Below are 16,956 nucleotides of genomic sequence, written 5' to 3' on the forward strand. Positions count from 1 at the left end.
TTTACTGAGATAAATTACTGAGATAAATCTGACTGCTAAGTTACAAGTTTCTGGAGTTTTGAATTGGTAGGGCTGGTGTGCGTTGTTGAGGGTGATCACAGGGAGCGGTTGCAGGGAATATGAAGAGTTGGCGACAGGGAGCTGCTGGGACCTCTAGAGTCATGATTTTACTGGGTTGCTGGTAATGTGAGCAGAGTTCAGTGGCAGAGAGCCAGGAGCCTCTGGGACCAGAGAATAGCTAGAGGTAGCGTGGTGTGGTGCCCTAGAACTGGCTGCCGCTGAGATGAATATACTCTGTTAATGCCATATGGCTCGATGATGCTGCCTAGCGAGAGGGTTTGTGGTTATTTTTAATATTTGCAGCACCAAGACTTTATAGGTGTCCCTTCTGATATTACTAGGAGATACAATCTCACAGCAAACTCTTTGATCATCTGGCTTTCACAAACCTTCCATCAGTGACTTTTTACATAATATAATCCTGATCACGTTAATGTCAAAAATTTCAATGACTTTCTACTTCTAAGGTATAAAATAGAACTCTTAGGGTATCATGTAAGGCCTCCGTGGTCTGGTCCTTAACACTCAGATACACAAAGCCTTCCTCTGCTCAGTTTATCCTTGAGTAGGTGCCTTTGCTCAATTCTTTTCCCTTCTGGAATTACCCTAAAGTCTATCCCTCCAGCCAGCTCTTACTCAGCTTCTACTCCAGCTCTGAGGTCAGGGCTTTGTCATCTCTACCCAGCTCCTATCACATGACCTTGGGGCACACTGCTTGCCTGTAATTACCGAGCCATATACTTCTAACACTTGTTGTAGCTTTGTTTGCCTTCTAACCCAGGCTCACATGGTTAGGGAGACAGGAATGCCTCACATTCCTTATTTTGCTGATGAAACAGTCCCTTGATTTGACTTCTTGTGGCCTTTTTGTCCAACTCTGATCTTGCTGTATGGATAGTTGGTCACCACAGCCAATGTCTACATTCTGTCATCTTCTGGCTCTGCACTTTTTTTTTTGTTTTAAAATTTATTTATTTACATTCCAAACGCTGCCCTCTCCCAGTTACCCCTTCACAGAGTCCTTTCTCCTATCCCCCTTCCCCTTCTCCTCTGAGCTGGTGGGCCTAGTGGACATCCTCACACCCTGCATCAAGTCTCTGCAGATTTAGGCAAATCGTCTCCCCCTGGAGAAAGACAAGGCAGCCCTATGTGCTAGGGAGATAGGGGGAGGCTCTCTGTTCAGTCATGTATGATCTTTGGTTGGTAGTTGAGTCTCTGAGAACTGCCAAGGGTCCAGGTTAGTTGACTCTGTTGTTCTTCCTGTGGTGTTCCTACCCCCTTCAATCCTTCCCCTTACTCTGGCTTGGCTCTTTCATTACCCTAGTTTCCCGGTAAGACAGATTAGCATGACTCTCTGCCATTGAAGAAGCTGTGAGGTAAGGTACATGTAGGGAAAGGAACATGTTGAGAAAATTCGCTGGCTTTGTGGTTCCATTAGCTTTACAGGAAAGTGAGAAACTCATTAGGGCTGGGATTTGGTGCCCCAGGGACTTTCTCTCCTGAGTCTTCCTGTTTGCAGGAGCTGCTTCCTACCTTAATCAGCCGCTCATTATGCCCACAGGCCTTAGAGCAGATCAAATGTTTATTCCTAGTGAATGTTTCTCCAGCCTCTGAGGTCATGTGGTCATTTGTACATTTCACTGGCAAGAGGGGCTCATGAGGCAAGGTTTCCTACTTGATTGATATTGAGACTTATCATATTGAGATTCTTTAATTAAAAATTTTGGAAATTACACATTTTTATTGTCCTTTGGTCAGAATAGAATGGGTTTGGATTTGCCATGTGGGTGTACTGCTTGCTCTTTCAATCAGATAGATTAACGCCCCTCCACTTTTGAAGGCCTTAGCCTTGTTCTTTATCTTTTTTTTATTATTAATGTATGTGAGTGTTTTACTTGTATATGTATGCATATCACATGTGTGCCTGATGCCCATAGAGACCGAAAAGTTGTGCTAGAGCTCCTGAAACTGGAGTTACAGATGTTTTTATACCATGTGAGGACTGTGAACCAAACTTGAGTCCCCTGCAAGAGCAGCAAATACCCTAAGGCCCTGAGTTCTCTGCAGACTAACACACTTTTAAAAAGTTATTAATTATTTGTGGTGCTGGATAGTAAGCCTAGAACCTCATGTATGCTAGGCAAATGGTCTGCCAGCCCTAGAAATGTCTGATATGCTTACAAAGTGTTAAGAAACATTAGGCTTGTTGGCCTATTATTTTTATAGGAAATAGCCAATCAGAATAATTTTTCTTACTAATACAGGGTTGAGTTGCATTTGGTCTTATACAGGTGTTAATGATAACTCTAGTATACTAGAACTTTCAAACTAAATAGAATTTCAAATCCTTGATAGAGATTGAATCTTACTTGACTTTTTTTTCTGTAGTATTTCTCAGGGAGTCTTGAAAAGTTGTTTATCTTAGTGTGTACCTAGTTTGGAAAAACATTCTCCTTTAGGGCTGGTGAGGTGGTTCAGCAGGGGAGGTGTTTGCCATCAAGCCCAAAGGGCTGGGTAGAAAGAGAGAACCAGTTCTTCCAAGTTGTCCTCTGATTTCCACATGCCCATCATGGACCGACTGTGCACATATGCACACACACACATAAGTAAATTAATAAATATATGATAAAGTAACCACAAGAAGATTATCTTTTAAATAAATATTTGGTCTAGAATTGCTCGAGACAGAAAGGACATCAGAGCTGGGAGCTCTGTCCTCAGTAAGGCAAACTGAGCACTGTGGAGGTCACAGCCTTTCCCTATTGAGAACGGCTGACAGCTCTGCCCAGTGCTCAGGTCCATTCTGGTATTGCAATGCTTTGTCAGAGCAGTGTTCCTGAGAGTCCATGAAAAGCATTTTAAATTAAAACCCATTTTCTACTTTTTCAGACCCATCATTCCTAGTGATGAGGACATACTTAGCAGCCCCTTCCCTCCCTCCTTCACTCCTTCTCCTCTCCTCCCCTCCCCTCCCCTCTCCTCTCAGAAGCATGACCTCTACTGGCCATCACTGCTGCTCTTGTAATTAAGGCTTTGCTGTGTCTCACATGGACTGTAAATCCAGCTTTCAAAGCTTTCTTGCTCTATTGTCTGTCAACTCCAGAGCACTACCAACTTCATGATCCTAACCATATGCTGTATACCTCTCAAGAGAGAATCATCTCTGGCTTCTGGGATGCTTTAAGGGATAGTGTGTGAGCTTGTCACTCTCTTTGTCTGGACCTGTATGTTAGAAAATATGTTCTGATGAAAATAGCTTTGAATCCTAAAATAGAGTTGGCTTAAATGAAAAGAACTTTATTCCTCTCACACATTAAAGAAGACCAGATGTGGGCATGTGATGGCTTGCAGGGTAACTGATGGTCTCCAAAACCAAAGTACTCCAATACTCCAGGTGAAGCTGTTATCTCCCACATTCCCTCCAGAGGCACGAGGGAAGAGAAAGCTGGGTCTCTGGACTTGAAGGATCCTTCCTGAAAGATACTAGTAATACTTCCCCCTACGTGTTACTGGTTAAAGCTATGGCCAAAACTGGCAGTCATACATAGTTGCAAAAAATCCTAAAGAACATGGTCTTTTGACCAGGCTGCCCTGCTAAAATTTGGAGCACTCATTATTAGGAAAGAAGAGACTAGACATGAGCAGTAACTACAGTCTGCATGGAGATTGTCCCACTGCTCTCCCAGCCATGTCTTTCTCCTATGGCCGCTCTTTCCCACCCAGCACCGTGTCTCCAACCTGTTGATAACTACTGTAAATGTCTTACTACACTGTTTCTGTTTCCTCACCAGCAATGGTACACTAGCCCTTCCTATGTGGAGCAGTGGAAAAGTTTTGTGGACTTAATAGTTATAGATTTGTGTTGAACTTCTGCCCTACTTGGTGGACTGAAAGTTTGAGTACAGAAGTGCACAGCATGTATTTAAAGCCTGTCACTTTTGAGTTGTAGACTTTCGTATTGAGCTGATTGTTCAGCATCATCCCTTAAGGTTCTCACAGATGTGCTCAGCATGTATGGCCAGCTCCAATTTAGAACTCTAGATTTCACTTCCTTCTCTAACTACCAATGTAACTGCCAAGGTCATAAAGCTGGAGATAACCCTTCAATGTTCATATTGCAGTAACCCTTAAGTTCTTGTATAAAATTGCCACCAGTCTATCATTTTAACTGCAAAATATATCTTAGTTCTCTAGTACCTGTACTGTACCACAGCTCTGTCCCCATACAACTTCTCCCTGCATATTCTCAATCAGTTCTGATCTTGCCCTAGGCCATGCCACTCTGAGCCATGCTATTCTTGCACAAACCCAGATTCCTGTTGATTCTAGGCTTAAATTCTGGACTCGTGTATCCTGCAAGGAAGGTCCCACCTGATTTCATTGCTATTGTTCCTTTCTCATTTCTTGCATATCCCATCCTTATGTCTGCTTTCTGGTTCCCTTTCTGGTCCTTGACTGTGGTCAGGACCATACAAGAAGAACAACCTGCCCCCACCCACCTCTTCTACACTTGGTGTTCCTCACACCCTTGCTACTCTTGCCCACACCATCCTTGGGTCTCAATGCAAATGCCATTTCCTCAAAGGCCATCCCTTAACCTCTAAACCATATTTCCCTTCCTGTTTTTTAGTGCTGTTTGCTTTTTTTTCCTGAAAATTCATCACAAATTATTTATATTTACAGAGTATTTACTTACTAACACCATTTCCACATTTGTGTATATAAGTTTCCTGAGAGCTTAGAATATACTTCTCTTACTAAAAGCCAAATTCTCAATACCTAATATTCAATAAATATCTAATGTTTCAAATAAATCCATTAAAAAGTGACTTCAGATTAAGCAGCGAAATATCTTTCATTAAACTGGCAACTTTGCTATTCAATGCAGAGAGCCTGGAAAGGCTGTGTTTTAGTTATGTGGAGGGAGGTCATGTCTGGGCCCACTTCCGTCCTTGACCTTTCATTTAGATGGAACCTGGTATACCCTCTGGACTGGCAGGCTTGCTGTTGTCAGCACAGAACCCAAAGTGACGGTCACCTTAAAAGGGAGCCTCCGTCCCACAAGGAGGCTTGCCCTGGGTTTGGGCTGTTATAGAAAAACTGGTCTCAGCTGTGTATAGATGGGTACACATGCCTTTAATTCCCAGCTCTCAAGAGGCTAAGGCAGGGAGATCACAAGTTCAAGGTCAGTCTCACTATTTACCAAGAAAACAGAAACAACAAAGAAAAAAGAAAGAAAGAAAAGGAAGGAAGGAAGGAAGGAAGGAAGGAAGAAAAAAAGAAGGAAAGAAAGAAAAAACTTTTCCCCCACCATTCTGACTTGATTAACTTTGCAAGTCCAAACCCTTAAATATCAGATATCTAAATAGTGTACAATTATAATTTTATCTTCTTTTTTTCAATGAATTGTGTTAGTCTGTAGAAAACACTGGCAAGATAACATTGCAAAAGAAATCAACACTGGGTATGTGTGTTTTCTTTCAGACTATTTTTTTAAAAATGTTCTGGAAGCAACTGTTTTTTTTTTTCTTTTGAGTTATTGATCTAAGCTAAAAGTTGATCTTGAGTGATTACTGTGCTTTTACTGATAGGTCATTTACCATGGGAGAATTTGTTTTTCCTTTTTTGGAAGACTGAAAATTTTGCTTTTAGTAGCACTATGGTGGGTGGATTTCAGCAAAGATAGAAATGTATATATATAGTTCATCATTTTGAATTTGAGACCACTGCAGTGGTTCTGGAACTTGCCCAGAAGAGACAGCCAATCATGAAAAGAATTTATGTATTTTATTTGGCCCTTGCAAATGTCTAAACGATAAGTACATGTCTCTCTTAGCTTCCTGGAGCAGGTGCTATGTGAATTGATTATGGATCCCTGTTAAGCAAAAATCTGTTATAGCTGGAGAAGAATGTTTTTCAGAGAAAATATAATGTAACAAGTGAAGATAAAAAAATTAAAATTTCAGAAAGTCTAATTTGCTGCTTTTGGTTATGGTGTTTTTAATGAAATGCTTCTAGTACAAAGCCTGACACTGCTTCCTTGGGGCGATGTGACTTCATTTTCTTGAGTGAATGTGCATTGCAACAGTTAAGATTAGAAAATTAGGGTTAGAGGTCTTTAAGCACTTTATTCTTCTTATGATTCCACTAAGAATCTTTTTCCTTCCTAGCAATGTTGGGTATTGCATCTAGGACCTTATGCATCTTAGCAAGTGTTCAGTTATAGCAACAACCCTTGTCAATAAGAATTGAAACTAGAAAATTCAGAATTGGGTCATTCATTCATTCATTCATTCATTCATTCATTCAATACCATTTATTTTTATTGTTTTCCATCATGGCTGGTACTAAAGCGCTTTCCAAAGTTCTTTGTTACCGTTCAGGGAGTCTGCGCTATAACTTCTGTGAAGTTGTCAACCATGAGTGGGTAGGACTTTATGGTGATGTGATTATTTGGGGGTCAACCATGTTCTTGTGAGTAACCCCACACCTGTACTCTAAAAGAATGCTCAATTAAAAAGAAAGTAAAGGTTTATGTTCATTTTATTTAATTTATTTTATGAGATGTACACAATAAACTTGCTTTTCACTTTTATTCTTTGCTGGGTACTGGAGTCCTGTGGACCAGATCTATGCATTTTACTTTCTGGCTTTTTGACTCATGAGCAATTTAATTTTTTTTTTAATTTTTTTTTTCCGGAGCTGGGGACTGAACCTAGGGCCTTGCGCTTGCTAGGCAAGCGCTCTACCACTGAGCCAAATCTCTAACCCCGAGCAATTTAATTTTAATGCTCTCTACATTTATGCTGTTTAGCATGTAAGTGTGTTAAGCAGGTCAAAGGTAGCCTGCTTAGAGCAGGTGTTCAGTGCTGGCACAGATACGACATGTTTGGTCTTATCCAAACTGTTGCCCGTGTTCAGTCCTCTTTGTAAAGAAGTGCTGTGGAGTACTTGACCTCCAAGAACCTTTCTGATGGGAATTTCATGATCTCTCTTTGCCTAGTGGATATGGAAATAACTACTCTTCTTTTTTATTTTTTCTGACTTAGGAAAAGAAGATTCTAGTGCTCCAGTTATGAAAGACGAGAACACCCCCAAGTCACAGGACACAAGAGCTTTATCAGAGAAGTCACTCCAGAAATCAGCAAAGGTCTTTTCTCACATATTTTCTCTACTTGTCACTTTGGATGCTCATCAGAACTGTAATAGCTCAGTTAATCAGAAAGTCAATAGAAATTGTAAATTAGGGTAAATGAATAGAGTTTCTGTAACTTAAACATGTAAATTGTGTCTTTGTTTGCTTGAGTTGGGATGTTAGTGGCATCTTTGGGTGTAGGACCAACCATAGTTGGCTCTTACTCTTGGTGGCACACGTGCTGCAAGACAAGAGATGAAGTGAAACTGTAGTGTAAGACTTCCTGTACAGAGGTGTCCATCAGTATTTACTCTGGGTTGCACATCAACCGTTTTGCTGAGAGTAGCTCTCTTGCTCCTCTGTCTACATGAGGAGTTTATAAGTTGTTATTACCGTGTTTATCCTGCTGTTGTTCATGGGTCATCCAGAGCTTCATTTTACTAGGCATTCTGGGGGGAGCGCGATGGAGGGGGTTGCCTTCCTCTTCTCACAGTTCTTTGGTTGCTTCCTGTGTTTTTGACATGAAGAATGTGTAAATTATCACTCTGTCATCTGTGTATTATATATAAAGCATGCACATATATACATGCATATACTATATATAGCATACATGTGACAAAGCTGTATCTGTTTTGGCTCACCTGTATAGTATTTATATCCTTACTTTATAGTTTATATTAAACAAATAAGGAATGTTTACATAAAAATTATACATTTTGCTTGCTTGTCAAATCAAATTCTGGCTGCACTGAGCCTTGATCCTCTGTGATTTTAGTTAAATTGGCCTCTGTCCATGGAACTTCTGTCTGTAATTTTCTGCCACCCTTCCACCATGCTTATCTCTTTTCTTCTCTCTGTTGGGTAATATTTCATAATTAATTGGACCTAAAATGATAAGGAAAAGTTAGTACTTCTATGTAAAATGTATGTGGAGTTAGTCATTCCCAGGGCAGCTGACATTGAATGCATAGTAGGTCATGCTCAGCTGCACTCTGTACTTCAGAGGTATCAAAGATTAAATGGACAAGCAAGGACTTCTGGGTCAGACACTATGGCATGGACTTGTTTTTCTCCTACTAAACGTAACTATAAATCCTGGAAAGAAAATAATAACAGGCATTCAGAGGAGAATTATGAATAGTAGAAAGGGGGGAATGAACTAGTTAGGAACTCTAGAGCTTGAGAAGGCCAGAGGGTAACATACCCTGTGTTTCTGAATCTAGCCCAGCAATAGAGGGTGGAGCAAGGAGACTCATTCCTCACATCTAACATGAACTCTCCAGAAATACTAGGTAATCCTGGCAGCACCAGCAAAGGAGATTGACTGGGAGCCTTGGATAGTAGATGGCCAGGGGAAAGGGCTCTTCTTTTACTCAGGCCTCGAATCTCTCTCCCTATCAAGAGACAACAGGCATCTGACTGGCTTCAAGAGACCCCACAACAAGAAACACGATACTCAGGAGGCCTTTTTCTCCACTCAGGCACCAGGCTGCCAGAGACCACAGAGGAAAGGGCAGCCTAACACCAAAATCTCCTTTCTCCTCATCCAGAAGATTTAGCCTTTGGGTAGTAAGGCCCTTCCTCAACAGGCCCACAGTCCCTATGGCCTGGGGAATCCTCTCTTGTACCTAGAGATGTTGAGCAGCCAGGTAGCGCCAGCAAGGGGGATTCTGCTCTAAGAAGATACTCCAAATTGGAAGACTCTGTCCTTGAAGGCTGGATATATCCCTTTCATACTTTAGGTGGCCTACCCTGGGAGAGTATCTTCTACCTCACAGGAACAACTAGCAGATAACAGTAGGAGTCCAGTGTTACTATATAAACCAGACATATCAAAATTGCATTGAAAACAGAGTTATCATTAACTCTGTTTAATTAAGTCCACTTCAGTAGGCTAAAGTATGCTGAAGTTGAATACAATTTCTGCTTCTGTCTATGAGAGGTTTAAGTAAGACCCAGAGACTCTTAAGTTGATAGCCTAGAGGTCCACAATATAGTAGAAACTCCTTAAGAACTATATGTACCAAGAACCAAAACAATTTTATTAAATGAGAAAAGGTGTTCAGTTGATGTTAATGCCCAAGATACTGGGTTATCCAACAAGAGCCCAATTATAAGCTATTATAAGGATTTTCAATAAACATTACATGTTCTCTGGACACATTTGAGAAGACAGGAGATGTGAGCAGAGAAATAGAAATAATGTCCCAATTGAGAATAGTAAATTTTTTATGTTTAATAACATCTTTAAAGAAAGCAGTTGCTGTTTTGTTCTTGGGAAGTCCTGGCACTGTTCTTGTGGGAAAAGTATAATGGTGGAGCAGATACTTGGAGCTGCCCATTCCTGCTAGGCTGCTCACATCTTTATAAGACTAGGGCATGGCTATCAAAAGCGTGTTTATCTAATTTATCCACCTGTTCCACAGTTTCTTTCTTTTCCTGAATATTCAAGTTGTTGCAGCTTCCATATATAGATCACTTACTGACAGAGTATCTCAGAGCCACTTCGTGCTGAGCTCCTAAAGCGTTAGATCTAGTCCATCAGATAATGTCCTTCTGACTTTCTGACTGATACTCGTATAGAGAAACAATGACTTCTTTGTCTTTGGTGTTTTCAGGTGGTTTACATCTTGGAGAAAAAGCATTCCCGAGCAGCAACCGGCATCCTGAAACTCTTGGCTGACAAGAACAGTGACCTGTTTAAGAAATATGCCCTGTTTTCTCCTTCAGACCACCGAGTACCTAGAATTTATGTACCACTCAAGGACTGTCCCCAGGACTTCATGACCCGACCCAAAGACTATGCCAACACGCTGTTCATCTGCCGCATCATAGACTGGAAGGAGGACTGTAATTTTGCCCTGGGGTAGGTGATCTCTGGCAGAAAACTGCAGGGGACAGGATGAAGGCAGTGTGGGCGGGCTTTAGGTGAGCAACTTATGCACTTTAGGTCTTACTTCTTTACTAAAAGCCTGAGTCCTGGTGCAGTTTGGCCCCAATCTTCTAAAAATTGCCTGTAGGTTACCTACAGACTGCTTAACTCACCAGGCAAACCGTTGCTTTTGGCATAAAATATAAATACATTCTAGACTTCTTCCTACTATGTCACAAATACCACTGAGACTTGTATACTGCAGATGAGTTCTTGTACTAAACAGTCAGTCTTCTAATTTCAGACCTCATGTTAAATATGAGAAGTCCCCCCCCCCCCATATTCAGGAAATCCGGGGCTTCTCTGCTTTAATGTGAACATGGAGACACGTTTGAGTGTTGGGCTCATTCATGGTGTTCTTTAATTTAAATAATGCCAAAGATTCCATACATTGGAGATAGGGAAGAACACAAGGGTACCATGTTTTTTTGGACACTGTCAAAACCATTCTAACTTAAGTATATGTGTCATGGTCCTTTCCCATTTTACTTTGTTTGAAGAATCAGCTGGACCTTCATCATAAACACTATGCCTATTTCTTCTTATAGCTAGTGTTCATTTTGTAAGAAAAGTCATGTTGTGTGAGCTACATTTTTGACCTTTTATAACTTTAGTATTTGTATCACAGGGAATAAAATATAAATATATAATGTAGAGGAGTCTGTCTGGACATTTACTTGTAGTTCAGTGTAGTACTCATCCAACTTGTCTAAGACCCTCCTAGAGATGCTCTATGCTTATCAGAGCCAATGTTGAATGAATGACAACTGGACACTATGTGCTGCTTTTGTTAGATTTATTCTACTTGTACATTCTTAATGCTTAGTCAGTTCAACTAAGGAAAATCTGTGTATTAAGCCAGGCATGGTGGCCCACCCTTTAGTCCTTTAGCCCCAGCACAGAAAATCAAGACCTGTGGATTTCAAGGCCATTCTGGACTATATAATGAGACCCTTCTCAACAAACAAACAAACAAACAAACAAACAAACAAACAAACCTATCATCTATCTATCTATCTATCATCATCTATGCATCTGTGCATGCATGTATATATGTATCTATATATATGTATTATGTATGTATCTATATATGTATCTATCTTCTATGTATGTATGGATGCATGTGTGTATTATGTATGTATGTATTTACCTATGCATGTATCTGTGTATGTATGCATGTATGCATGTATCTATGTAAAGTTATTATGTGTATGTGTGTATCTATCTACTTATGTATGTATGGATGCATGTATGTATTATGTATGTATATATAAGTCTATCTATCTATATCATGTATCATACTGATGCAGTTTAAGAAACCTCACCCCATTTTCCTTTTCCCATTCTGTGAAGGCTGGAGTGATTTCCATGGTCTCAGAGCTACATAGGAGCCATTGTGCTTTCTTTTCTGCTCTCAAGTATGTGGTTGTAGTCTCATCATTTTAAAGCCTAACTCATTATCAAAGAGTGACATCAGCCTCTCAAGCTCCAAACAGCCCTCTCACAGGCTTTGCCAGTTTCTCACCATCAAATCAAAGGGCCTGATGATGGTTGTGCCACCTGCCCTGTTGACTGTGTGGCCACACTGTTGGGCAGTGACAAGGGAAATTGCCATGTAAGAGCAGGAAGTCCAGCTGTCTTTTATCTGCTTTTCTAGCATATCCCATTGTGAAAGCATGATTGGGCCATTTCCTAAGGATTCGAGTCTAAGGGTGTGTAGTCAGGAAGCCTTCCTGGTGTGAGTTTCTGAAGGGCCTTATATGTTTTCCATGCACAGCTGAACCCTTATCTCATCAGGAACCCTTGGCTTCAGTTAAGTGCAGCAGCAGCAGCCACAAAGAGATCCAGGCCTCAGAAACAGCAAGTGTATTCACTGGTTCTAAAAAAAGAATATTCTAAAATGACAATCCTATGTTCTGGAACTTTCAAAGTAAAGCTTGACTCTCATCATGTTTAGATAAAAAACCATGATTTGTCTACATTTGTAATGTAAAGACATTCAAGTTTTATTTCCTAAAACCATGTTTTCAAAATTCTTTGTGAAAAGATAAAATTTACTTATTAAATAAAGCACGGCAGCTTTCTATAATAAGGTTCTCAGATGGCGTGCGTCCGTCGCCCAGAGGGTGAGGGCTGCAGCTGTTGGGCTGTTGGTGGTCCCCACCGTTTTGTTGTGGCTGTCACTTACTGATCTTTAGGAGCTGAGGTCAGTGCTTCCCAGTCTGCACATGATGTGCTACAGTGGCCTAGGCTTCCTCCTTCATCTTTGCCAGGCTTTGCTGAGGAACATGAGGTAGTCGTTGCAGTGGGTGGGAATGGATGGTCAGCTGCCTAAAACCCAACAGTGCCTAAAACCCAAATTAGCTAAGGCAGCTTCCTCAGGATTTCTTCCTTGTTCTATGTCTTTCCCCTAAAGGGTCTTGAGCTTCTGCCCATGAAATTATCAGTTATTTAAATCCAAAGTTAGATTCCTCTTTGATGGATAAGTTTAGTTCAGCTTTAAGTATGTGTAAGGTGCTATACCACCCTGGAAATTAGGGTGAGCAAGCTAGAGTCAGTTCTGGAAACTGTGACTAATAGAAGTCCTTGATATAAATGGCTGAAATAATTTGATTTTAAGAAATGGAATCCCACCTGCACTAATTTAAATCGCATGGGGATTACTGTTAGAAGCTGGTGGTTCTCCTAAAACCCAGGGCACGAAACCCAGGAGGAAGGCTCATGAGAAATTCATAACTAGCAAAGCTGCAAACATACTGCTTTTCTCTCAAGCACCCTGACAAGACCAGCCCTCCTTTGCTGTGAGCTTCACTTGGCACAGCAGCCGTCTACCTGCACAGCAGCACACACAGCTAGGCTGAGGGTCACTGAAGTCTGGATCCCAAGACAGAATTCACAGGGCAGACAATTGCGTTGACCAAGTTACCATAGATATTTTTCTAGGAAGTAGCTTGAAGTAGAGGTGGAACCCAGGCTTTTGTGGCCTTCTGCCTCATATGCAGGACTGTGAAACTAACTCTCTGGAAAGAAACATGGAGAAATCAGAAATGAATGTCCTGTCTTTTTGAACTCCTACAATAGTACAAAACAAATTTTCTTAAGTTATTTCAGAGAAAGAAAGTACATTCATGAAAGTTTGGAGGATATACAAGAAAGGGGAGCTAGGATCATTGTCCAGGAGACAGGAAGCTCTTTGCTAACAGAGCTCTTGGACTGAGAGTCTAGAGTGGACAGAAAGGGGCCCAAGGAACAGCTAGAGAGTAGAAGCCAGAGGAAGTGGGGAAATCTGAAACAGGAAAACTGTGAAAGAGACAAGCAGGGTGAAAAGATTGGGGGAGAAATAAAGAAGGTTTTCTTCATGAAAGAAAAGGTAAAAGGATCTTAGAACTTCCAGACCTCAGACGGAGAGGGCAGATGCTAGTGGTAGTGTAACCGCAGAGCAGACTTTTGTAAAACCTACTACCAAGCTCCCATGATAGCCTTCACCGATTCCCCCTTTGATATTTTCTTAGATGGCTGTGTCTGCTCAAGGCTACAAGGTTTTGCATACTATACTTACTAGCAGTGACTCTCACCTCTTGGTGAAATAGTCAGCTTTTCATTTCAACTAAGTTGGCCATTCAAAAAAATCTTCACTGACTCTCAGGCCTCCTTCAGGGTTTTCACATAGCTTCTAATAATTTCCCTACTGTAGCACAGATACTGTTTGGATTACAATTGCTTATTTAATATTTTACTTAGCTGTGAGTTTATTTTAACCAAAAATACCTTAGGATAAAGCTGGTTGGATGATTAGGTAGAAATAAAGTTGACTCTCAGATCTGGAGCTAGGCTGACGAGGAAATACAGGGAATGAGGGGAAGTCTGGGATGGAAAATAAGGAGACCCAAAGTTCCATGACATCAAGGGCAGTGAGTGGTGACAGCATATGACACGTGTACACATCAGGTGGAGAGTGTCAGTTTTAGGAGGTTCCAGTGATTAGCAAAAAGATTGAAAACAATATGAACATTTATAGAATATATGACATCAGTAGCTTTGGGAAGAGCCTAAGGAAGCCATTGGTCTTGGCTCCCATGTGCTGTAATTGCCTCTGGCATCCCCTGTGACACTTTTGCACCTCAATTTAAGGGAAGCTCAGAAGCCTTTACAGGAGACCCATGATCTTTAGGGTTATATTCTGTCTTGATGTTAGAATCATCATACGGAGTCTCACTTGACTTCTCTTTACAATATATCTACTACTTTTAGTGAATTATTAGGCTTGTAATTCTGTCAAAACCCAAACAGTAGTCTTAGTGAGCCCTTGCTGGCATTTAGGGACCACTGCTTTTTGTCATAAATCACAGCATACTTAGTACTTTTAATATTTAGTAGTAGACTCTTGTCCAGAATAACCAAAGAGCTGCATTGGCTTCCTCTCTGGAATGATTTGCAATTATGTAATGAGATTTACAGTTTCAGGAGCTCCTCGACTCTCTTAAATCTTCATTCCCTTTTGAAACTCTCATAGTGACATTCATGCTGGTATTTCTTAGACCTTTGTGAAACCCACTACCAAAACTCTAAAGATCACTGTCTCAGCCTCCAAGATTTATTGTGGTTTCTTTTCAAATAATGTAAGGATAGCTCTTGAAGGAAATGGAGGAGTTTCACAGTAGCTACTGTAAGGAACAAATAGTGGTTTTTGGCAACATTGAACGCTGAGGATATAGAGGCAGGAACTGGTCTAGAGTAAACTGACATACATCTTAGATTATTTAAAATGTTTTGGGGGAAATGAATAATAGGTCAGTTCAAGCAGCAAAGATGAGAGACTTAGGTTTGAACTTGGGACTGTCTGGGCTTAATCAAAGCTTTTGGAGTGAAGTGGAGAGAATGGGTTGCAGTATCACTCATTTCCGTGAGGGCAGCAAAACCCTCTGAAGCCAATGGCTAAGCAACATGGAAACAACGGAAGAGAGGTTCTGATTGTTTTGGTATGTAGTGGAGAAGGTTGAATGGGGTCTGCTTGAATATCTTTATCTCCAAGCCTTCTACTAGGAAGTTTTTTGTTTTGTTTTTTTGTTTGTTTGTTTGTTTTTAAGGGCCAGTCCTCAGATAGTCATCTGATGAAAGCAAATATTTCTATTAGGTTTTTTTTGTTGAGACAGGGTCTTACCATATAGCACTGGCTGTCCTAGAACTTGCTGTGTAGACCAGCTGTCCTCAAATTCAAAGAGATCCACCTGCTTCTGTCTGCTGAGTACTGGAATTAAAACTGTGAGTCACCACATCTGGCTTCTATTTGGTTTGGAAGATACTGAATTTCTTTAGGGAATAGATACAAATTGATGGTGTGGCTAAAATTACTTTATGTGAATTATTTAATGTTAGCAGAAAACTGCATTGGTAACCAGACCCTTAGATAAAGCAAAAGGCAGAAATTAATGCTACAGAGGAATTGTTTACAAGATTAGTAAAGAGAAAAACACTTTCTGCTAAATCAAATGCCTCCCAACATCCCTACACAAAATGAGTATTTTACTTCGCCAAAGGTACTATTTATTTAAATAGTTTCTAAAGGAGAGGCGGAGTTGTATGAAACAGTGAGATTTTTACAAGTCCTATTCTGACTTGTGACTGTACCTAGGTGGTGGTGGTGGTGGTGGGGAGCAAATCAGGCTGAGGAGGGGTCTCTTTTTTGTCTGACTGTTGGCTCCACCTGGTGGCCTGAAAAGATCAGAAGATCAGCTTTGGAAACAAAACAAAACAAAACAAAACAAATTGCCAAAGTCAAGGGACTGCAGGAAAATAGTGCTGATACAGGCGTCTTAGTGGTTGCTTTCTCAGAGAGCCTCATCACCAACACAGCCTGTAGTCTGTGTACAGGAGTAGGAGCCCTACCAGCTGCCAGCATGGACGTACCCTCACCTCCAGGAATAGAAACTGTAGCTGGGACAGTGTGCGTTCCCACTATCCAAACAACATCTTATTCTGGCTGAAAAGATTACGGGAGTTCTGCTGGATGACAGTGCTGAGCTGCTGCCCATGGTAGAGCCCCCAGCTCCCCAGTCTCTGTGTTCCAAGGTAGATGAGGCTAGTTCTGCAGGCTCATCATGCCAAGGAAGAAGGTGCCTGGAGTTAGGCGGTGGTGGTGCTGCTTCCTCTTAGACACAGAAAAATAAGGGTCAGAAACCAAGGCAATCCTTGTGGAACTCAGCTCCAGGTCTGAAGGCTTGCTAGTTTGTCTGTAGACCTCAGCACCAAGAACCACATGCTGCAAATTTAATAGGTCATTTAGCAGCAGAAGGTCAATTATGTAGCACCTGGAAGTTTTCAGCTGTAAGAACTTTGGGTTCTACTGTAGCCCAGACAAGGTAACTTAAAAAAACAAAACAAAACCCTCTATTGTGCATTTTGATTTTTTTTCTTCTGAGAAATTTGTTTTGAACCCAAGTCTTAAGTTTCTCAATAACGGAAAAAAAAATCTCCATGAAAACATTCTGCCAAAGTCAGCACCTCTACTGCAGGTCCTAGTGCTCCTGCTTACAGTGCACTGCTGTGGGCTTCGGGCAGTGCCAGTCTTCCCACACACTGAGCCTGCATTCGGCCTCTAGCTGCTCCCTTTGTGACAATATTGATTCACACCTTTGCTTCAAGACCTTCCCTAAAATCATTTGGTATTGCTAAATTTTGGTATTTCTAGTGCCAGGGACAGAGGAGAGGATAAGAAATTCAAGGCCTTATCAACTACATATTGAGTTGGAGGTCAGCCTGGCCTGCATGAGCTTCTATCTCAACAAACAAATACCCACCCACCCTCTTCCCCCAAATTAAAACAAAAAAC

General features: G+C 41.1%; 1 protein-coding gene across 7 annotated transcripts in view; it reads left to right on the forward strand.

The window, feature by feature from the left end:
* Positions 1 to 16,956, forward strand: part of Dis3l2 (DIS3-like 3'-5' exoribonuclease 2) — a 382,468-nt gene that overhangs the window by 153,555 nt on the left and 211,957 nt on the right. For all 7 annotated transcript variants that reach the window (XM_039083980.2, XM_063267518.1, NM_001109007.2 and 4 more), the window contains 2 exons: positions 7,110 to 7,210; positions 9,814 to 10,061. In XM_039083980.2, coding sequence (XP_038939908.1) covers positions 7,110 to 7,210; positions 9,814 to 10,061 — 349 coding nt within the window. The remainder of the gene's footprint in view (positions 1 to 7,109; positions 7,211 to 9,813; positions 10,062 to 16,956) is intronic.

The sequence above is a fragment of the Rattus norvegicus genome, chromosome 9 (assembly GCF_036323735.1).
Source record: "Rattus norvegicus strain BN/NHsdMcwi chromosome 9, GRCr8, whole genome shotgun sequence".
Lineage (NCBI taxonomy): Eukaryota > Metazoa > Chordata > Mammalia > Rodentia > Muridae > Rattus > Rattus norvegicus.